This window comes from Delphinus delphis, chromosome 2 (assembly GCF_949987515.2).
Source record: "Delphinus delphis chromosome 2, mDelDel1.2, whole genome shotgun sequence".
NCBI classification, from domain to species: domain Eukaryota; kingdom Metazoa; phylum Chordata; class Mammalia; order Artiodactyla; family Delphinidae; genus Delphinus; species Delphinus delphis.
Window position 1 is genome coordinate 88094484 of NC_082684.1, and position 23191 is coordinate 88117674.

Consider the following 23191-nt stretch of genomic DNA (forward strand, 5'->3'; position numbering starts at 1 on the left):
TCAATTAAATTTCAACACTCAGTGAGTTTATGATAAAAAACTCATAGCTGGAGGAAAAATAGGCTAATAGACTTATAAGGGTTTTCTTAACACACATAAACAGACACATGCACACATTAATAGAGAGATATCAGTATTTTACAGGTAAAATCAGAGATAAGATAAGGAGGCCCAGTACTACTTCTGAGTGATATTATACTAGAGGTCCCAGCAGCAAATTAAGACAAGGAAAAAAAGTAAAATGAATAAGGATTTGAAGAGAAGAAACAAAATTATGTTATTTTGATGTTATATATAGATTAACTATATAGAAATGTCAATAAGGTATAAAAGATGAATTATTAGGATTAATAAGAGAATTTAACTGAATAAGAGAATTTAAATTTGCTGGACAGAAAAATCAACGTAAAAGTTAAATGCATTTATACTGGTAACAAAATGTAAATTAAAAATATTTAATTTATAGTAGCAATATACATAGTACTTAAGTATAAATATATATGCTATATATGTTCAAATAATAGTATTTAAATTTAAATACACACATATTTAAATGTATACAGTTTTTAAATATAAATGCATACACCAATGTAAAGCTAACAAAAGATGTTAATGGAAGCTCTTAATGGAAAAATTGTAGGAGTTGTTTTATTGGAGGAAATTAATGAAGACAAAAAAAATGGGGGAGAGTATGTTTATGGATAGGAAGATTAAATATCCTAAAGATATCACTTCTTCCTAACTTGATATATAGATTTAATGTAATTATTAACAAAATTTTAATAGTTTTTCATGAAACTTGACAAACTGATCCTAAAATATGGAAGAGAGTTAATGGAGGAAGAAAGACAAAGACACACCTGAAGAATAATAAAGTGAGAGATTTATAATTAAAACAGGATGGAATTGGCCCAGGGATGGACAAAGACCAATGGAATAGAAAAGAGCCCAGAAACAAACTCATGCATCTATGGAAACTTGACATATAAGACATTCCAGATCAATGGTAAAAGGAAGGATTCTGAAAAAAAACAAACACGGTGCTGAGACAAATGGTTATCAATATGTGGGGGGAAAATAGGTCCCTACCTCACACTATGCACAAATGTAAGTTCCAACGGAAAAGGATTTAGATGCAAGATTCAAAAATTTTAAACATAGGAAAAAAATATAAAACCATTTTTATGACCTCAACATAGAAGTCACAAATTACATGCATATAGCAAAAGACTGATTGATCTCATTAAAATTTAGAACTACATTAAGAGACCCCACGAAAAAAGTAAAACGTCAAGCCACAGATTGAATATATTCACCATACCTATAACAAAGATTGGTATCTAGAATATATCAAACACTACAAACCACTAAGAAAAAGGCAACACCCCAAGAGAAAAATAGGCAAAAGACTTGAACAGTCATTTTACAAAAAACTCCACACCATATATATATGGTGTTTAACATTAATGCAAATTAAAACCCATCATTCCAAAAGATAGGCAAAAGTTTTAAAAATCTGGATATGCTAAGTGTTGGCAAAGACATACCCCAATGAGAACTTAGTACATTGCTGTTGAGAGCATAAACTGATAAAACAACTTTGGAAAACTAGAGTATTATGTAGTAAAATTAAAGATGCACATACCCTATGACTCAGCAATTCTACTACTAACATAGAGGAACTCTTGCACACGGGCTGCAATAGATGTATAAAATGTGTATGCATATGGCTGATTCGCTTTGTTGTACAACAGAAAGTAACACAGTTATTGTGAAGTAATTATACTCCAATAAAGATCTATTAAAAAAAAGAAACTTTATTCCAACACTGTTTCTAACAGCAAACAACGGAAACAATCTAAAGTTGGATAAAGATACATTCAGACAATGGAATGCTATGCAGGCGTGAAACTGAACGAATTGTTGTTATAAAAATTAACATGGATGAATCACAAAAAATGTTGAGTGAAGAAAAACCCAGCAAGTCCCCCCAAAATATATACAGTGATTCCATTTTATACAAAACTCAACAGTAGCCAAAACTAAATAGCATTATTTGGGTATATATTTATATGGAGTAAGTCAGATAAAGAAAAACAGGGAATGGTAGAAAATTTCAGAATGGTAGTTAACTCTGAGGCTGGCAAGGTAAGGGAATAGAATGGGGATGGGCACACACATTCAACAGAAGGGGCACACATTTAAAGATATTGGAGATACCTGAGTTCTTGCCTGGATGGTGGGAACAAGAGTATGTGTTTAGTTATTATTGTTGTTATCAATTAAATCATACATGTTCACTCATTTGTATGTAGGGGGAGACTAAGGCTAGAACAGTGCTGTAATACCACAAAATAATAATTTAACTCACACATGCCTGCACATTGTATAAGTGCAGAGGCTCTGCAGTCACACCGCTTGGGTTCAAATCCTGGCACTACCACTTACTGCCCAAGTACATCTGAATTGGAATTCCTAATCTCTCTGTGTTCCCTCATCTGTAAAATGGAAATAATAACAATACTTACCTATAAAATTGATAAGATTAACTAGATAACACCTGATTGTTAACATTAATATTTAAGAAAAAACAACTATAAGGAAATAATCCTGAAAGTAAACAAGATCACTTTGAGTAATAGATTTATAAGTGACAAATTTCCTTTTTTCCTCTATTACTCAATGTTCTACAATGATATTCTGTAGTATATAAAGGTAAGTTTTTCAACAAATGGTGCTGGAAAAATGGAATATCCACATGCAAAAGAATGACGTTGGGTCTGTTAGTCATACCATACACAAAAAACAATCAAAATACATCAAAGACCTAGATGTGAGAGCTAAAACTATAAAACTCTTGTAAAAAAATCTTCATGATCTCAGATTAGGCAATGGTTTCTTAGACGTGACACCAAAAGCGCAAGTGACCTGAAAAAGGTAAAAACTGACTTTTAAAAACTTTTGAGTTTCACAGGACACCATCGAGAAGGTGAAAAGACAACCCATAGGAGAAAATATTTACAAATCATATACCTCAGAAAGGTCTAGAATATATAAAGAACTCTTAGAACTCAACAATAAAAACAAATAACTCAATTACAAAGTAAACAGAGGATTTAAGTAGACATTTCTACAAAGTTATATATAAATGGCCAATAAGCACTTGAAAACATGTTCAACACATGAGTCATTAGGAAAATGCAAGTCAGGGCTTCCCTGATGGCCCACTGGTTAAGAATCCGCCTGCCAACGCAGGGGCCACAGGTTCGATCCCTGGTTCAGGAAGATTCCCACATGCCATGGAGCAACGAAGCCCGTGCGCCACAACTACTGAAGCCCACGCGCTCTAGAGCCCACGAGACACAACTACTGAGCCCATGCGCCGCAATACTGAAGCCCTCCTGCCTAGAGCCCATGCTCCGTAACAAAAGAAGCCACCGCTATGAGAAGCCTGCGCATTGCCACGCTGCAACTAGATAAAAGCCTGCGAGCAGCAACGAGACCCAACACAGCCAAGAAATAAATAAAATTTAAACAAAAAACCAAAATACATCCTCTTTAAAAAAAAAGAAAAAAGAAAAAAAGAAGAGGGCTTCCCTGGTGGCGCCAGTGGTTGAGAGTCCGCCTGCCGATGCAGGGGACATGGGTTTGTGCCCCGGTCCGGGAAGATCCCACGTGCCACGGAGCGGCTGGGCCCGTGAGCCATGGCCGCTGAGGCTGCGTGTCCGGAGCCTGTGCTCCGCAACGGGAGAGACCACAACAGTGACAGGCCCGCGTACCGCAAAAAAAAAAAAAAAAAAAAAAAAAAAAAAAAAATTCCCAGCCCCTCCCCTGCTCCCCTGTTAAAGGGCCAGCATCCCCAACCACTGCATCCTGGTAGAAACGACAGAACACTAATTCATGAGAAAGAAAACTCTACAAAGGGCAAGAGAATTAAAGTGCATTTTTAACCATCCATGGTTGTGAGTGCAGTTTGTTGGGATCAGTATTGGGGAGCAGATATTTAAAAAGAGGATCCCTGTTTTCCACACCCTTAATACGAACTGTGAAGTTATGGTCTCTCAATCCTTAAGCTCTCCTCCATTAAATTGGATAGGAAATCCCTGGGTGGATCTTGAGGCAATTACTGAGCAGCCAAGTTCTCAGTGCTTGAGGGCAGGGTGCTTGTGGACCCCTAAGGTCCACCTGATGATGCTTGCCCTTCACTGGGTCCCGTGAGCTTGAGTTGGCTACCCACTCATGGGTACTACACTCAGAATGTAGAAGCCAGATGTTCAAGTTAAAAACACTTTTGCATGAGTTACACAGATAATCCCATATCTTCTTGGCTGCTGTAAATGGAAAACTGGTTCAGAAGTTCAGGAGTAAAAAGAAAAAGAAACAACAACAAAAACAAGCACTTCGGGACTGCTGGTGGCAAAACCTGAGACCCATCTGCGCCTCATCTAGCCCCTCAGCGACTCTGGGTTCTGTGCCCACATCCTGTGTTCAGCAGAAACACACAGGCTTTACAGAACTTCTGAATAAAACTAAAAGTGAGGCTAATTCTCTATGTTAAAAATGCAAGTTAGAGCTCTTTTTTCATGGTTATAAGACTATTAATAATCTCTACTGTGACAGTTTATTGCATTTCAGCCCCCTTTATAAAATGTTAAATAGACTGGAGTAAGTTCTGCTTTTCTGCTTACTTTCAAATAGATGGATTAGCACAAAACCTGAATGGCTGACACCACTACCATGACCATTAAATAGTACATGGACCAGAGGGCAGTTTCATAGTGTGCAGGATGAGTTATAATAGAAAAAACTGGAAACATCCCCAATACAGGATTGGATAAAAATATGGAATATTCATATAATGAAATGCAATGAAAGTATGAAAAACTATGTACATCTTTTATTATAGAAAGAGATATATTGTCCATGACACATCATTAAATTAAAAAGCTGTTGCAAAGAAATATGGGCAGAATGATTACATCTTTCCAAACATATATATCCATGCTTATATCTGTATATGAATAGACAAAGTCTGGGAACAAACATCAATTCATTAGCAGTGGATATTTTTAGATGGAGGGTTAACAGGTGATTTAAATTTTTATCTTTATTTTTACCTACATTGTGTGAACTTTTCACAATGGATATTAATTTTATAATTGGAAAAATATTAAGCTTAGTGGAAAAGTTTTTTAAAATATCAAACAAAAAATGCTCAGAAGAAAACCACAAGGAAAAAACAAAAACAAAACCCCAGCTCAACTGGCACCAGCATCATGGTCTAAAGGTTAAGTCCACATTCTTTTTCTTGGCTCCAAAGTCGTTCACAGGCTCTTTGACCCCTCCACGTGGAACAGGTTGCTTTCCTGGAATCATAATCTATTAAAGGTATATAAACCAGAGTCCATGAATTCTTTGAAGAAAGTTTTCCCCAGACCAGCCCAGTGCCCAGCACCTAGCACGGTGATAGTAAAAGTTTGTAGAACCAGAATGATTGCTGTGAACACTGAGGCCTGATGGATAGGTTGGGGCCAGGCTAAGAAGAAAGAGGCCAAAGCTTTGGGGCACCTTTGTCCTGGGGACTAGAGGGCTCCTCTTCTTACTCTCCTTCCCTGCTCAGCACTGGCAACAGCAGGTACAGCAGGAGTGGTTTGGCCCACTGGGTGCGTGGGGTCAGAGAAATAGTCCAGAAATGTCAGGGCCAGCTGGGCCCACATCACTGGGGCTGACCCAGCTCAGTCGGGTCAGTGGTAGGAGGGGGAGGACCAAGGCTCCTGACCAAGCCAGGCTACAGCAAAACTCCTCCCCCCTCAGCTGCTGAGCTGCTGATAGCCCTCCCTCACACGAGAGTACCCAAAATGCGCTGTGTGGCCAGATCTGGTTAACCGACAGGTAAAGACAACATTGAAAAGGCAAATATTTACACTGAGCTAGGCTCCTGGCAACCAAGGCCCAAAACTGTAGGATTCTGCAGCAGTACGAAGGGGGTTTGTTTCTTTTTTTCTTGCTGCTGTTATAAATTACCACAAACCTGATGGCTTCAAACAACACACTTTATCATCCTACAGTTCTGTAAGTCAGAAGTCCAACACAAGTCTCCCGGGCTTAAAATTAAGGCAGGGCTGCTTTCCATTCTGCAGACTATGGGAGATCCCATGTCCTTACCTTTCCCACCTTCTAGAAGTTGCCTACATTCCTTGACTCACGCTCCCTCCTTCATCTGCAAAACCAGCATGCTGCATCTCCCTGATCGTACTTCTGTAGTCACATCTCCCTCTGACCACGGTTAGGAAAGTTCTCTGCTTTTTTTTTTTTTTTTACCACTCAGCGAGGCATGCAGGATCCTAGTTCCCCAACCATGGATCAAACTGGTGCCCCCTGAGGTGGAAGCTCAGAGTCCTAACCACTGGACCTCTAGGGAAGTCCCAAAGTTCTCTGTTGTTAAGTCCTATGTGGTTACACTGGGCGGACCCCAATCATTTCTGATAATCTCCCCATCTCAAGGTCCCTAACCTTAATCACACCTGCAAAGCCCTTTATGCCATGTAAGGTAACATTCAAAGGTTCCAGGAATTAGGCTATGAACATCCTTTTTGGGGGGGAGGAGGGAGAGAGGGAGAGGCATTAGTCTCCCTACCACAAGGTATGGTAAGGAGAAAAGTATAATATTGTTAATGATAAGTAGGCAGCTCTGTACATAATGACATAGAGAGTATCGATGATATATTATGAAATGGAAATAAGCAAGTTCAGTAAGTATTTATAGAATGATCCAAATTTTGTGGAATCTCCCTTGCCCCCAATAAATGCTGAATGAATTCTCTCTGAGCCGCTCCCCACCGTTCATAGCCTGGCTTCTTCGGGGAGATGGTGGAGCCTACCTCACCCACGCAACTCTCAAGGCACTGGTTTCTTCACAGTCCTCTTTTAGGAGAAGAGTTTAGAAAGGTCCAAGACACCAGAGAGTAGAGAGGAAAGGATCTGATGCAGCTTCAACATAGCAGGGGACAGCCAGAAAGGACCACACACTGCAATTGGCCAGAGGCAAGTGTCAGCCAAGCAATGTGGAAAGTGAGAAGGTGAGGCGTACAGGAATTTGCCAAAAGGGAAAAAGGGCATTTGAAGGAGAGTCTTCGTTTTTAATAGTGCTGAATAGAATCCAAGGCAGGATAGAAAATCCAAGTAGGAATTCTGCAGTTTTAAGTAGTTTCTGAGATGCAGACGCAAGGACCTATGAGAGGAAAACACCCATGAAAGGAGGCTGTGCCTGGAACTTAGTCACTGGGCACCCAGGGACGGTGCCCGATCCTTGGCTCCTGGGATTGTCCTGTTGTCCCCACAGTGTCAGCGGGTCTTGGCTTCAGCATTTCCCTAACGCTCTCTCCATCCAAGCTGAGGACCGATGCTACCTCTAACTCCCTTTATGCTTTTAGTGAGCACTGAGTTCTTAACACATAACAATAGCAGTCTCTGTAGTTATAATTTTAAAATTCCTCACCTTCCAAACTATATACAATATATATCCATGAAGGGATAGGCACCAAAGCTTAACAATGTTTCCTGAGGAGAGGACAGTGAGATGGGAAGAGACACAGGAAGGCAACTTTCACTTTCACTCAGTAGACCTGTTTGTAGTTTTGCAACAGACATACATTCATGTATCAGAATTGTAATTAAAAATAAAAAGTGCTTGAAACACTGCGGTTACTACTGTTTATAGTTCTGTACTGCTTGATTTATTTTATACCAAGTCTGTGTGGTTTTCCCAATAAAATCACCCTGACAATTGGAAGAGCGTGGTGGTTACACACAAGCCTGTGAGGCAGAGATTCCTCACCAACGAGATACTTCACCTGTCTCAACTTTAGGCTTCCCACATACTCTCCCTCAATTAGTGAGAATAGTACTTGCCTTCCCGGGATCTTGTGAGGTTTTTGCCCTCCTTTGTATGGCGTCTGACTTTGAAACTATCAGGAAACAAAACGGCTCCCCTCTGTGTCCCATTTCCTTTGGGTCTGTTGCCTGTTACGTAACAGCACATATCTGAGAATTCAGTGGGCATGAACACCTTAGGTGGCTGCTAATAAATTAATTATTGGGCTGATTTGAACTCTAGATTGGATTCTCCTGGTTGGCAGTCTGGAATCTTCTGATTTATCCTTACAGTATTTCCATTTGCCACAAAGCCTGCACTCAACTGACATTGGCTGTATTCAATGGAATTTAACACAGAAGACTGAGGATTGCCAGCCCCAAAACAGATCTAACCAGGACTGACTTTTTTGTTAATTCTATTTTTCTAATTGAAGTATAGTTGATTTACAACACTGTGCCAATCTCTGCTGCACAGCAAAGTGACTCAGTTATACACATAAAGACATGCTTTCAGGATGGACTTCTGAGCAGGCAACCACCTTCAGACTCATTAAATTAAACCATTTAATGATAATTCTCTTGGGTTGGAGGGTCACTGTGGTTTTAATTTTCCTCTTTATAGTTTTTCGTATTTTTAGTTTTTAAAAAATTTTATTTATTTGTTTATTTTGGTCACGCTGCACAGCTTGTGGGATCTTAGTTCCTCAACCAGGGATCAAACCCCTGGGCCCCTGCAGTGGACGCTTGGAGTCCTAACCACTGGACCATCAGGGAATTCCATATAGTTTTTTGATTGTTCCAATTTTCTACCACATGCATATATTATTTTTGTGGGCAGACAAAAACAAATGTGAGTTAAATAAAAACTACCATACATTGTGTTACTTGTTCCTGCTTCTCTGCACCTTCTCATATGCTTTTAATCGTTGCCCTGGTCCAAGCCACCCAATGAACCGTTTCCCACAAACCCCTTCTCAGAAGTGGTTGTCTAGTGGACATTATGAGGCCTTTTGAATCACATGGACCAGCATTTGAATCATAGCTCAGAGCTAACGTGGACGAGCATCTTAATTCTCTGAAACTGTCTCTTTACCTGTAAAAGAAAGACCTTCTGGATTATTGTATAGTTTGGGTCAGCAGCTTCACAAACTTTAATGTGTATACGAGTCACCTGGGATGTTGTTAAAATGCAGGCTCTGATTTAGTAGGTCTAGCATGGGCCCGAGTGTCTCCATTTCTAAGAGCTCCAAGGTGCTGCTGATGTTGTGATGCATGTACCACACTTTGATTAGTGACATAACATTTGAAAGAGCCCAGGCACAAATGCCCTATGTGTGCTTTTTCCTCCCCTTCCAGGGGGCCTGGATTTTCTGGCTGTCTGATGAGTTCACCCCAGAAAAGTGCTGACTGAGATCCACTGAGGTGCAACCCAACTCATTTGAGCTTTAACCTATTCCTATTTTCTCCCTACTTCAATATCCTTCTTTTTCTTTCTGTTCAAGGACTTCATTCTTCCTTGGCCTAACAAAGATACGGGTACCTGTGCTTTTAGGTTTTCTTGTGGTTATTTTTTTGTTTTTGGCCACGCCACGCGGCAGGTGGAACTTCCCTGCCCAGGGATTGAACCCATGCCCCCTGCACTGGAAGCGTGGAGTCTTATTAGGTTATTTTTTTTTAAAAGGAGCTTTACTGAGGTGTAATTGACATATGATAAATTACACTTAAAGTATACACTTTAATAAGTTCTATTACATGTATACACTTGAGAAACCATCATCATACTCAAGATAATGGATAAAGTGTCCTTAGGCTCCTGATGCTCCCTCCACCCTCTGGAAACCAACCATCTGTTACATAGATTAGTCTGCTTTTTCTAGAGTTTTAAATAAAAAGAATCATACAGCACATACTCTTTTTTTGTCTTGCTCTTTTCCTTCAGCCTCATTATTTCATCCATTATTCTGTGTACCAATAGTTCATGCCTTGTCTATTCAATGATTTTTTAAAATTTATTAATTTATTTTTGGCTGTGTTGGGTCTTCGTTTCTGTGCGAGGGCTTTCTCTAGTTGCGGTGAGCAGGGGCCACTCTTCATCGCAGTGCACGGGCCTCTCACTGTCACGGTCTCTCTTGTTGCGGAGCACAGGCTCCAGACACGCAGGCTCAGTAGTTGTGGCTCATGGACCTAGTTGCCCCACGGCATGTGGGATCTTCCCAGGCCAGGGCTCGAACCTGTGTCGCCTGCATTGGCAGGCAGATCCTCAACCACTGTGCCACCAGGGAAACCTCCATGCCTTATTTATTGCTGATAGTATTCCATCGTATGGATAGCTGTCACAGTTTGTTCATCCATTCGCCTGTTGATGGAAGTTTGGATTGTTTCCAATTTCTGGCTGTTACCAATAAAGCTGCTTTGAACAGTTTTGTACAAGTCCTCATCATGAAAATACACTTTCATTTTCTCTTGGGTAAATACCTAGAGTGGAGTGGTTGGGTCATATGGCCAGCATATGTTTAACTTTTTTAAACACTGAAACTGTTTTTCAAAGTAGTTGTACCATTTTCCATTCCCCAAAGGAGTGTATGAAGTCCCAGTTCTTCCACATTCAGAAAATATTTACTATTATGAATAACATTTATTGTACAAAAGTTTTTTAGAAAAGTCATTAGGCCAAAAAAAAAAAATTCTGCCATTCATCCCACTAATGGGAGATAACACTGTTAAAAGGCCATGTTAGTACATTTCCAGAAGTTTGCCCTCCTAGGCAAACAGTGGTCTCCTCTTTTAAAAAAAAAAACAAAAAAAAAACTGAAAAAATATAATTTTCTCTGTCTTCACTGTTTTTTTTGTAAAAGTGTTTTAAAAACTGGTTTTCCAAGTGACTAGATCAGATTCTATCTTTTAAGAATTTTAAGTACTCCAGTATTTGTCTGTGATGTGGTAAACAAGGAATATAGAGGTGACCACCAGCCCTGTCTCTTCCTATGCTCCCAAGGCACTAGAAAACAACTCAACACTAACATTCCAGGCGTTAAGACCCTTAAATGAGTTAACAACAAACAAACAAACAAAAGGGAGGGGCAGGAGTGTCTTTACTCATAACTTTATGCCTAACCATTATTCTTTCATTTCGAGAGAGTTATAAAGAGCTGGTAGAAAAAATAGGTAACTAGCATCAATAATCATAGTACACTTCTTAATTATTACTGAACACTCCCTCTGTGCTCCCTGGGGCTCTCTCTGTGCCATTATCTCCTTTCATTAGGTCTGCAGAGAGTATCCTTTTTCTAGTTTAGACACAAACACCACGGTAGGGATAGTTGAAACCTCTAAAAACATGTAAAAGAAATCCAGATGACATTGGTTGTGCTCTTTGGGGAAGCACCAACCAACTCCCTTCAAGTGCAAACCAGGGTGATTTCCAAGATCTCTGCCCCTCCCCCTCCCCATGGTTCACTTCCTCTTCTGAGTGTTCCACTCAGAAAAGATCCCTGGACTCAGCCACCAGGTGATGTCAGCATCCTTTTATGGTATGGTTTCTGGAGTGGAGGTTTCCTTAAGGAGTCTAACACTGACACGCTCTTAGAGTCAGTAGGCCTAACTTCTTTGGCTGGGCCCACAGCAGATGCAACCCGAATTCTCACTAAAATTGCCCAGTCCTCTATCTTCCAAGTGTCTGAAGCACGAATGACAAATGAATCAGGCCCATCTGAAACCTAACACTTAGCCTTTGTTTTCCTATCCATAAAAATGTAATGGGGTAATTCCTACATCCTAATATTTACTCACGTATTCCCTCACATGTTCGTTCGTTCTTTCATTCGTAGGTTCATCCATCCATCCTTCCATCCATCCATCCATTCACTCATTCAGTCAGTTTACCAAGTATGTACTCCATGTCAAGCACCATTCTAGTGTGGTAATTCGCAGGGAATGATGTTCCTCACGGGGTCGGTAGTCTAACACTCTAAGCAGTTACTGCTTTTACCTTTTACTATCAGGGTTCATTTCCCCACAAATCAACAAAACAAAGAAAATTACCTAAACTACAGAGGCAAGATACAGGCCAGACTTTCTCCACACAGGGTTTTCCCCGAAGGGACTCAGGAAGCAAGCAGGTCCTCCTTCACTCTGGACGGTTCTCTGAGCTGTCCTCATGAGGCCTCGAGGTTTCTGGACGACTTTTCTTGCCCAAAGAATCCCGAAGCCCTACAGCGTATTTCCGGGCTATAATTGTGATCCCAAGGTCTGATTCTGCCCAGTACCATTCAATCTCTGTCCTTACTCTCATTAATTTTTCTGGGCTTCAGTTTTCCCGATCGAAAACCAGGTTCTAGGCTCCTAACTAGCTGGGGCATGTTTGGGGAGCAAGTGCCTTAGTGTTTCTGATGCTGTTCCGAAAAGCGAAGTTTCCCTCGGACTGAAGCTCTCGGGTGGGCGGCCCGCGCCCCAAGCTTGGGCGCGCATCCCTGATAAGAGGGCGCCGATGTACAGACAGCGAATCCACCCGGTTCAACCCTGCCTTCCTAAGCATCACGAGACTTATCAGAAAATGAAACTGAAAACCGGGAAGTCCCTCTTTCTAACCTGCCAGGGCCTCGCTCGCTAGGAGACCGGTGACGCCCCGGCAGGCACGGTTCTGATTGGCGGCCTGGGCCTGGCTATAAGCGCGGGCGCGGGACCGGGTCCTCACTCTGACACCCGAGCTGCTCCTGTAGCGATGGCTCCTTTCGTGACCTTGGTCCTGCTCGGGCTTCTCTCGCTGTCTGGCCTGGACGCCGTCCAGCGTGAGTGTCCCCTCCTCCCTTTCCCTCTTCCACCAGCTCGTCCCTGTCCCGCTCGCAGCCACTGGGCACTAACTCCGTACCCCCCGGTCCCAATCCCAAGGTTCGGTGGAGTAGCACGAGGTTTTCTCTCGGGCTGTGGAGGCGGTGGGGGTGTGTGGAGTGGGGAGGGGTGCGAGCCCAGGACGCCGGCTTCTCCGGGATGGGGGGAGGGGACCTCTGGCACGCCCGCACCGGGTGGGTCGGGACAGAGCGACCGAGGTGTGGGAGGGGTTCACTTCCGCTGGTTCGTGGGGCCTTTGGCTCCCCCCGTGCAGCGGGAGCTGAGGGCGGGCTGGCGGGTCCCAAAGGGCTGGGTTGGGGGCTGCGAATGGGTGGAGACCACGCGTGGGCTTTGGGGGAGTCGCCGCCAGGGTGTATCAGTCCGCTGGGAGCCCGAGGGCCTCGAGCTTCCTCCAGGCGCCCGCCAGGTTCAGCTGCCTCTCTGCACGTTCCCCAAATCCGCGACGACCAAACCACGGCGAGGAAGTTGCACGCGACTCTTGTGGAATGTCCTGAGGTGTTTACATAGCGCTTCACGTCGTTCATTCTCTTGTTCCCGCTACCTGTCGCTCTTAATCATAATCATAGAGCTACCCGTTGGCGGCTTACTGACCTGCGCTATGTGCTGTATGTCATTTAATTGTGAAATGCGTCTACGATGTAAACAGGGTGCCTTTATCATCAGCTTGTCATAGATGAGGAAAGGGAGGCTAGAAGAGCTGAAGTAACTTAATCACGCAGGGGATTTATGGCAGACAGTAGAGCCTGACCAGAGCATTTGGGGGGTCGTGAGCCCTTTGCCTGTAATCCGTGCGTTTTTCACAGCCTTCTGGGGAGAGATTCTCGGGAGCAGGCTGGGCGGACATGGGCCCCTGTTGCCTTTCTTCACAGAGGGCTCCTCCTTTGGCTCCTTGCCTGGTTCTTTCCAAGATGAACTGAGTATGTACTTTCAGTTTTGAGTAAGCGAAGGTTTATCATTCAGAAAGTTTGTAATACTAGGGATAAGAGTAATCAACATGCTTCCCCAAGCTGTCTGTCAGGGACACCATGGATACTGACTCAGTACCTTCTAAATACCCTGCAATATACCGGACTCTCAGATTTTTCTCTCTCACAAAAGGCTCTGTGAAGCGGGTTTTTGTTTGTTTGTTTGTGTGTGTGTATGTTTGTTTGTTGTTGTTCATGAGAAAAAGGAAGTTAGTTTAAAAGTTATTTACAAAATAAAGCATAATGTCTGTATCATCACTATTATTACATGACTATGTAAGTCTTTCGAAAAACTTAATGTCATTAATGACATTAAGACTATCTTAATTTGAATATTTCCGAAGTAATGCCTGGAACATACACAAGACCTTCTCTGGAAGATATACAAGAAATGTGTAATTGCGATTGCCTCTAGGGGGTGTATTTTCTGCTCTTTCCCCTGTGTGGGTTTTATTTCACTGTGGGCATACATTAACTCTTCAATTAAGTTACAGAAGCTCAAATAACTCTCCCAAAGTCACAGAGCCATTAGTGGCTGAGGCCAGATTCTGATACTCTTCCCACTATTGGAAGAGATTATTGTGATGTTCTTGCAGAAAATTCCCTGGCTCCCTCAAAAGAGTGAATTCCAGGCAGGATGAATCAGTGCTCTGATTCCTGTGGCATTTATTATGTCCTGATTATTAGAAGTTGAAATGTGAAGGGCTTTCTGATTTATCTTCACTTTTAAATTTATTTTTTAAAAATCAGCATTCATGGGATTTCCCTGGTGTTCCAGTCATTTCACTGCCAAGCACACGGGTTCAATCCCTGGTCGGGTAACTGAGGTCCCACAAACCCCGAAGCACAGCCAAAAAAAAAAAAAAAAAAAGGTAAAATTGATTAAAAAAAAAATCAGTGTTCATTAGGATTCTCAGTACAGCTCTTGGTGGGACTAGGAACCTTTTCTTTGATGATAGGATGTTTCTAGACAGATACATCTGATCAGAATAGCCTGGTTCTCCTCCTTACCCCACCACCTTCTGTACATGAAGGATGAACTGACTTTTGCAATCATGTACCCTGAATGTATTTGTATTTAAAGGTGGATTATTAACATGTATTAGTGTCATTCTGTATATTTAGTAGCAGTAACACTTCACTTTGGAAGAAAAATATAGAAATAGAGTTTATAATATTTTCTTTACATCCCTATGGAGGGTCTAGTCATGCATCCCATTTTGGAAACCACTGTTCTGTAGCATTATGCAGTATTCCCAACCTGGCAGATTATGGCAATCACTTGAGCATGCTAATTAAAAATGCAAAGCCCATTCCCATGTGCATTATTCCACTTGGTTTTCTAATGGTGACAGTATGTTCTCTCGCATGTGCCACAGTCCTCACCCTTCCCTATTGTTCTTACCCAGCCCAACTTCATTTAAGGTATCTGCCATCTTCTGCAGGCATTTTGGTCTGGTTTCTTTTTTTCAAGCTCATGAAATCACATATAAAATCAGGTAGAGGGGGCTACCCTGCTGGTGCAGTGGTTGAGAGTCCACCTGCCGATGCAGGGGACACGGGTTCGTGCCCCAGTCCGGGAAGATCCCACATGCCATGGAGCGGCTGGGCCCGTGAGCCATGGCCGCTGAGCCTGCGCGTCCGGAGCCTGTGCTTTGCAACGGGAGAGGCCACAACAGTGAGAGGCCCGCGTATGGCAAAAAAAAAAAAAAAATCAGGTAGAGGTTTGGTGTGTAAACTTGGGGTAGGATGATGAGGTTGTGTTTTGCAAGAACATACTTTGGGTTGAATCAGGTCTCAGAGCAAGGAGGTAACAATATTTACACCTGACACTTACAGAGCAATTGCTGTGTGCCAGGCACTGTACTAAGCACATATTGAGAAGTCTGATCGGTCTGAATCTAGGCAGGAGGCAAAAAAAAAAAAAAAAAAAAGGAGTAAACATAAGGGGAAAAAATTGACTGGGTTGAAACAGTGTACAGTAACGGGAATTTTTGATGTGGCTAATATGGGGGGAGTGTGAAGTGAGAAATGAAGCTTGATAAGTAGATTACGGCCAAATCATGTAGACTTTTGAGTGATAAGGAATTCTGTGGGTGCTGAGGAGCCAATGAAAAGTTCTTGAGATTCTCCACAGAAAGATTATTAAAGATACAGCACAATCTTCACTGACAGAAGAAGATGTTAAGAGAAATCTGCTAGAAAAAGCCTGAAAGGCACGTGTAGGGGAATTATGTGGGAAAGATACTTAGTCATGGTTTATCCCAGAAAATGGAGGCTGCCTTTTGGAAAAATGGAAGCTCATTTGGCATGAGGGGAAATGGAATTGGGAGAAATGGAGGATCAAATAGAAACACTTGGGGCCTGATCTAGCTTTAGACCAAGGTAGCCCCAAGTGAAATACTCTGCAATTTCATCTGTCTTCCCCTGCTGCTCCTCAGGTCCTCCGAAGGTTCAGGTTTACTCACGACACCCCGCAGAGAATGGAAAACCAAATTACCTGAACTGCTATGTGTCTGGGTTCCATCCACCCCAGATTGAGATTGATTTGCTGAAGAATGGGGAGAAGATGGAGGTGGAGCAATCAGACCTGTCTTTCAGCAAGGACTGGTCTTTCTACCTTCTGGTCCACGCTGAGTTCACTCCCAACGCAGTGGATGAGTACAGCTGCCGCGTGAAACACGTTACTCTCAGAGAGCCCCAGATAGTTAAGTGGGGTAAGTTTTCAAGTTCCTTCCTTAGCTGCTGACAGTTGTATCTGAACATAGCCACAGCATAAAGCTGCCTTGATATAAGAACATGTGCATACTGGGATTATCAGGGAATGTTATTAAAGCTCTGATTAGTGGCACCTTCTGAGAGATCTCTGCACAGCGTGGTCACGGAGACAGTGGTTTCCCTGTAGTGAGAGCAGGGAGCAGTAGCAGCACTTCCACAAGTGCACAGGCACTCCCAATGATTCTTCCCTACTGGCTTCCTTGGGCCTTCCTGATAGCCTCAGGGATACTCAGGACCAAGGAGAGTCTCAGGAAGGCACCGGTCTTGTCTGTAAGTCCTGCTATGGTAGTGCCCTCCAATCCTAGACTCCTTCAGTTCTCTGGCTGGCTTGGGATCTAAGGCTAGTAGGCAAGGTGGGGACCTGCTGGGTTTTTCTTAACGAGGCACTCATGGTGAGGGACAGTGGGCTCTTCTGCCAGCTTTATTTATAACAGTTTTAGACATTTGTTAGTACATAGTATTTCAAAAGTGAAACTTAACTGTTTCTCTTTTTCTTTCTCCATTTTCTTTTCTGTAGATCGAGACCAGTAACCAGCATCATGGAGGTAAGTTTCTAATCTTAAGAAAATCTTTCTTTTATAAAGTAATTTATTTATTTTTGGCTGCGTTGGGTGTTTGTTGCTGCGTGCGGGCTTTCTCTAGTTGCAGCGAGTGGGGGCTACTGTTTGTTGTGGTGGGCTGGCTTCTTATTGTGGTGGCTTCTCTTGTTGCGGAGCACGGGCCTAGGCGTGCCAGCTTCAGTAGTTGTGGCATGTAGGCTCAGTAGTTGTGGCTTGCGGGCTCTAGAGCACAGGCTCAGTAGTTGTGGTGCACAGGTTTAGTTGCTGTGCGGCATGTGGGATCTTCCCGGACCAGGGCTTAAACCTGTGTCCCCTGCATTGGCAGGCGGATTCTTAACCACTGCGCCACCAGGGAAGCCCCAGAAAATCTTTTTTTAATGTCACTATCCTGGGGACTGTTATAGACAGCTCTCATATGATAACCCTCACTGTCTGGAGGACATTCATCAGGGTAGCAATTTAGCAGGCAGAGAAGAACCCCACGGGGTCACATTCCCTTCTCCTGTGGGGTGGCATGAGGAAGGCATGTGACCCTGGGTGTGTCTCTGCCAGCATCACTGACCCTCTAAAGGGAGGACAGAAGAGCTACAGGTGTGCTGTGACAGGACAGAGGCTGCGGTTACCCACAGCACCTTCAAGGGTTTGCTCTTTCTTCTGCTGTTTCTGCCTTGGGCATCTCTGTGCCTTCAAAAGTGAACCGTCCCTTCCTTTGCATGGCAGTTGCTTTGTTATTCAGCCAGAAGGGAAGAGTGACATGGTTCTGCAGATGCACCGTTCCTAAGTGTGTGGGCACTGTTGTGGCCTCTAGAAGCTCCCAGTCCAATAGAGGAAAGAAATGGAAACAGATTGTTGTAACCTAATGTAAAGCTACTATAACAGACGTATCTTGCAAGTATCTGTAGCTGCATGAAACAGGGAGCAATTAGACTTCTCTGCATCTTCAGTTGGAGGCCAGAGGCAGATAATCCAGCTTTTCTGGGAAATTTTACTCCACAGGGTATCTTGGCACTGAAAACCTATTCAAATTTCCTGTTACACTGTAGGACAGGGAAGGTAATTTTCGAGAGCATGAGAGAGTTTGGGTGACCTGCCCAGAGTCACACAGATACTAAATGGTAGAGCCAGGATCTGAACTATAGTACCAGCATTCATTCTTCTAAGGTTGTGGGGGAACCAGTGGGATAAACTAGTAGGATATGCTCTTTTAATGAGTCTGGAAAATTGCCTGCAGCTATTACTTTTACCAACAGTGATTTATATAGCACAGGTTAGGTGAATTTTGGTAGTGCTATCTGTAATCCAAATAAAATAAATGTATTTGCTGATAACCCTTTTTTTCTTTTTTTCAGGTTTGAGGATGCCTCATTTGGATTGGATTAATTCCAAATTCTGTTTTCTTGCTTTTTAATACTGATATGCTTTTATGCTTTATGGACATAAATCAGAAGTTATATTGATGTTACAACAAATATCATCTTCTTTATAATTTTTCTTTGTGCACTATGTCTCCATGTTTGACCTGTCTTGGCATGTAGTTGTAGTTGGGGTGCTGGCAGCTTAGAGGTGGGGAGAAAAGAACTCTCATGTTCAGCATCAACATCTTGGTCAAATTTAAAGTCTTTATTGTCTTTTGCACACAAAACTAGGTAGTAAGATAACTATGCATATTTAGAGTAAACCTCCAATTTGTAATGTTTCTTAGAATTTTGGAAAATTTTTGGAAAGATAATTGTCAGAATTATTGGAAATTTGTTATAGCGGATGACATTTTGTCATATGAAATCATATTTACTTAACATCTGTTAGTATGAGACATGGTTGTGCCTGTTTTTATATTATTTCGTTTCACTAATTAAAATGCTGGTAAAACTTGATGTGTTTAGTACTTACATATCACTCCTCTTCTAACCCCTTTGTTCAAACAGGGAAATGATCTCAAATATCACTTGGAAAAGAGTGTGAACTCCTGATGTATAGGGTTTGGCTCACAGTGGAAGGGGCATCAGTGATCTGCATTTTACAAATGAGGAACAGCATCTGCAAGAAGTTAAATGACTTAGGGTGACACAGCTATCTGCTGGAAGACCTGGCTTCTGTCTTTTCACCAGAATTCTGTTCCCTGGGCTAAGAAATGAGGACTGTGCGGACTTTAAGAGGGAGCAAAAGTATCTGGAGGATTTCTTATTTTAGCAAGCAATATACCTAAATGAAAAATACTAGATTAAAAAATTTCAAGGCATAATTTATACTTGATGACCAGCTTTGTGCATTTAAAAAAATCTGACCATGAATTTGAGTGAGTTAGTGCTAGGTACTGATGAGATGAATAAGACATAACACTGCTCTCAAATTGCCTTAGTGGAGGGGTAGACATGCACTTGAACAATTAAAATATATCCTGATAAAGAGTATAGCATAGTTATGCTCAAACAACTAGGTGATAGGAAAATGTGTTCAGGGAACAAAAATCCTTAGGTACATTGTACGGTAGCTCTGTTTTTATTTCTTAAGGAACTTCCATACTGTTTTCCATAGTGGCTGTACCAATTTACATTCCCACCAACAGTGCACCAACTGTGCTCCCTTTTCTCCAATATTTATCTATATTTCTGCCTAACTAACTTCCAATATGCAAAAACAAAAACTTTAGGTAAGTGTTAAGGAAGGCATTTGCTTGTGCTGAGACTTACTGGGTAGTGGTTCTTCCAATTGGTAAATGGGGCCTGAGGTAAGGAGGTAAAATTATAAGATGTATGGAGCTATGACAGGTGTGGATAATTCCAACCAGTGGAGCAAGGGTACCTGGGTGAAGACTTGTAGGAACTCAGCTGAGCAGATTGAGGGGTGCCTTATTTAGACTGATAACTCTCCACCCTCGATGCACATTAGAATCACCTGTGGAACTTAATAAAAAATACCAGCTCTAAAAAATAAAGTCTATTAAAAAAAAACAAAAATGCCAGCTTTCCAGGCACCAATCCAGAGCAACTAAATCACATGGAGCCCAGATATCAGTATTATTCTTAGTTTTTTTTTCTTTTAATTAAGACCTTATGTTTTTAGAGCAGTTTTAGGTTCACAGCTGAATTGAGGGGAAGGTGCAGGTATTTCACATCTACCCCCTGCTCCCACACATGCATAGCCTCCCCCATTATCAACATCCCCCACCAGAGTGGTATATTTGTTACAACTGATGAACCTACACTGACACATCATAATCAACAAGGTCCATAATTTAAGGTTGCTCTTGGTGTTTTGTTCTGTAGGTATATACTATGTATAATGACATGTATCCATCATTATACTGCCCTAAAATTACTATGTGCTCGGCCTATTAATTTCTCCCACCCCTGGCAATCACTGATCTTTTTACTGTCTCCATAGTTTTCCTTATCCAGAATCATACAGTATGTAGCTTTATCATACTGACTTTTTTAATTTAAAAAAATTTTTATTTTTAAAATATTTATTTATTGGCTGCATTGGGTCTTCGTTGCTGTGCGCAGGCTTTCTCTAGCTGTGGCGGGGGGGGGGCGCTACTCTTCATTGAGGTGTGTGGGCTTCTCATTGCGATGGCTTCTCTTGTGGAGCACGGGCTCTAGGCACACGGGCTTCAGTAGTTGTGGCACATGGGCTTAGTTGCTCCACGGTTTGTGGGATCTTCCCAGACCAGGGCTCAAACCTGTGTCCCTTGCATTGGCAGGTGGATTCCTAACCACTGCACCTCCAGGGAAGTCCTTCATATTGACTTCTTTCACGTAGTTATATGCATTTAAAGTTCCTCCATGTCTTTTCATGACTTTATAACTCATCTTTTAGCTTTGAATAATATTCCATTGTCTGGATGTACCACAGTCTATTTATCCATTCACCTACTGAAGTACATCTTGGTTTATTCCAAATTTTGTCAATTATGGATAAAGCTGCTATAAATGGCACGTGCAGATTTCTGTGGACATAAGTTTTCACAGTATTGTTTGTTTAAGGTTTTGAATAGTTCTTATGTGCAGCCAAGGTTGAGACCTATTGGGTTAAATCATAAAGGACTTTTTGTTCCATGTCACTCAACAGAACAATTTTGTGAAAAGCTGCTTTGCTGGCTAATGGTTCAATGTAATGCCCCTTTGGAGCATGGCTTAGTCCCCCATTTCAGAAGAAGAGGTTGATCAAAGAGGAGAAATATTGGACCTTAATTAAGCTTATTAAATATAACTGTGCAATGCAGATTAAAAAGTCTCAATTTCAGTAATAAAGAATTAGATCTTATATACTGACATGGAAGAAGAACCATGCTATATTGCTGAAACAAAAAGCAGTTTCTAGAAAATCTATATTGGAAGCCATTATATACAAGCACATGCATTTTATATTTGTATCACACACCATAGCAGGTCTGGTAGGCAATGCCCTGAATAGTTGTTACTCAAGGCATGGATGAGGGGTAAATAAAGAAGAGAAAGCTGACTAGTGTGTTGGAAAATCAATTTGCTAAAATCCGTTTTCCTTGGTGTCAGTTGGTGTTTTTCTGAAACCATATGTATCGGGGGGAAGGAGGAGGGATTTTGGGGTGGGATGAGAGTGGAGGAGTAGAGGGGAAATGGCAGGGTCAGACCCTGAGCAGTGGTGTTTCCATCCTGCTCACCATGGCCAACAATAGAGCCTGTGTCTTGCTCTTCTAAACACTGGGATGTGGCAGCTGAGCCAACCACCACCTACCATGGCCTGGCCAGATGGAAGGAGGGTGGAACCCACAATACTCCACCATTCTCCCAGGCAGGGGGCTGGTCTCACCCCAGGCTGTGCTGATAAAAGGGCCCAAAGAAGCTGTCTCTCAGTTTGGGGCAAACTGATTATTTGAAGAATTATTTGGCTAATTGATATATAACATTTTTCTTTTAGGAAATTGATTTTATAATTGTTCTAAAATTGTCTCCCTCATCAAATAGTGAAAATAAAGAAAAAATATCATAAACTCCTGTAATCTCTTATAACAGGATTACCACCTTTTGGACTCCACTGGATTCTCTCAATGTGTACCCATCACTCTCCATTTTATGTTATGGCTATTTTAAAAATTTAACCTTTGGTAAATAGTTCTCCTTGCATTTCCTTATAATTCCCCATTTAGAAGAATTTAGAAAGGTCCAAGAAACTAGAGAAAGACAGCATATGATTGGATGCAGGTTCTAGAACTGCAGGGACAGCCTGAGGGGACCCCCTACCTTAACTGACCAAAGCAAGCAATAGTGAGAAAAAGCTTTAGGGTGGGACCCATGGCTTAAGGCAATTCACCAAGGTAAAGGGAGAAAAAACACACCTGGAAGAGAGAGTCTAAAGAAATTCAGAAATGTGAATTCGACTTCATCAATTTTAACCTGGAACTGCTCTGCTAATCCAAAGACCTACAAGGAAACATCAAGAGATGAGACTGTGACTGTAACTTAGTGGTTTGTGTATTCCTCAAGAATGGTGCTCAGATCTTGGCACCTGTGGTGGTCATCCTGCTCATCCCCCATTTCAGAGCATCAGCGTTTGCCATCTCAGGCACTCCAAGCTGAGGTGCTACCTCTGACCCCATTTTTATATAGATTTAAAACAAACTACATTAAACTTTAACTTTTTTTCTCAACCTCTCTAAGCACATACACCAACAAGAAAAGGTCCAAAAATGTATCCAACTACCTCTTAACAATGTTTACCTGGGGGTAGGGGCTAAGATTTCAGGAGAAGATGGAGGCAGACTTTTAAAATATAATTCTACATACTTCTATATGATCTGAATTTTTACATCTTTTATTATTTGAGTGTGTGCTCATTATTTTTAAAAATAGAAAGTTTGTATAGGCAGAAAAAAAACTTGTTAATCCCACCACCCAGATATGATCACTTATCAGTGTTCATTTTGGTGTGGTTAGCTTTTCAGGAGATTTTAATTTTTGTTCTATCATTTAAAAAATGGTCATTATTATTATGTTTATTTAAAAATTGTTTGAAATAATAATTTTTATATCTCACTTTTTTTTCACTGTCCCAAATGAAAACATGGCATAAAAGGAAACAATACAGAGAACTGGCAAACGTTCTTTTCTAGTTTTTGTCAACAACTACTCTCCCAATATATTTGGGCTTGTTGCTTTTTACTTATATTTCTTATGTTGTAAACTC

The 23191-nt window shown here is 41.7% G+C and overlaps 1 protein-coding gene across 1 annotated transcript; it reads left to right on the forward strand.

The window, feature by feature from the left end:
- The first annotated feature begins 12513 nt into the window (after positions 1-12513).
- On the forward strand, positions 12514-18900 carry LOC132420588 (beta-2-microglobulin). Its single transcript, XM_060005158.1, has 4 exons — positions 12514-12662; positions 16130-16405; positions 16984-17011; positions 18376-18900. Exons 1-3 carry the CDS (start codon positions 12596-12598, stop codon positions 16995-16997), a joined length of 357 nt encoding a protein of 118 aa, XP_059861141.1. The 5' UTR covers positions 12514-12595; the 3' UTR covers positions 16998-17011; positions 18376-18900.
- Positions 18901-23191: the final 4291 nt, after the last annotated feature.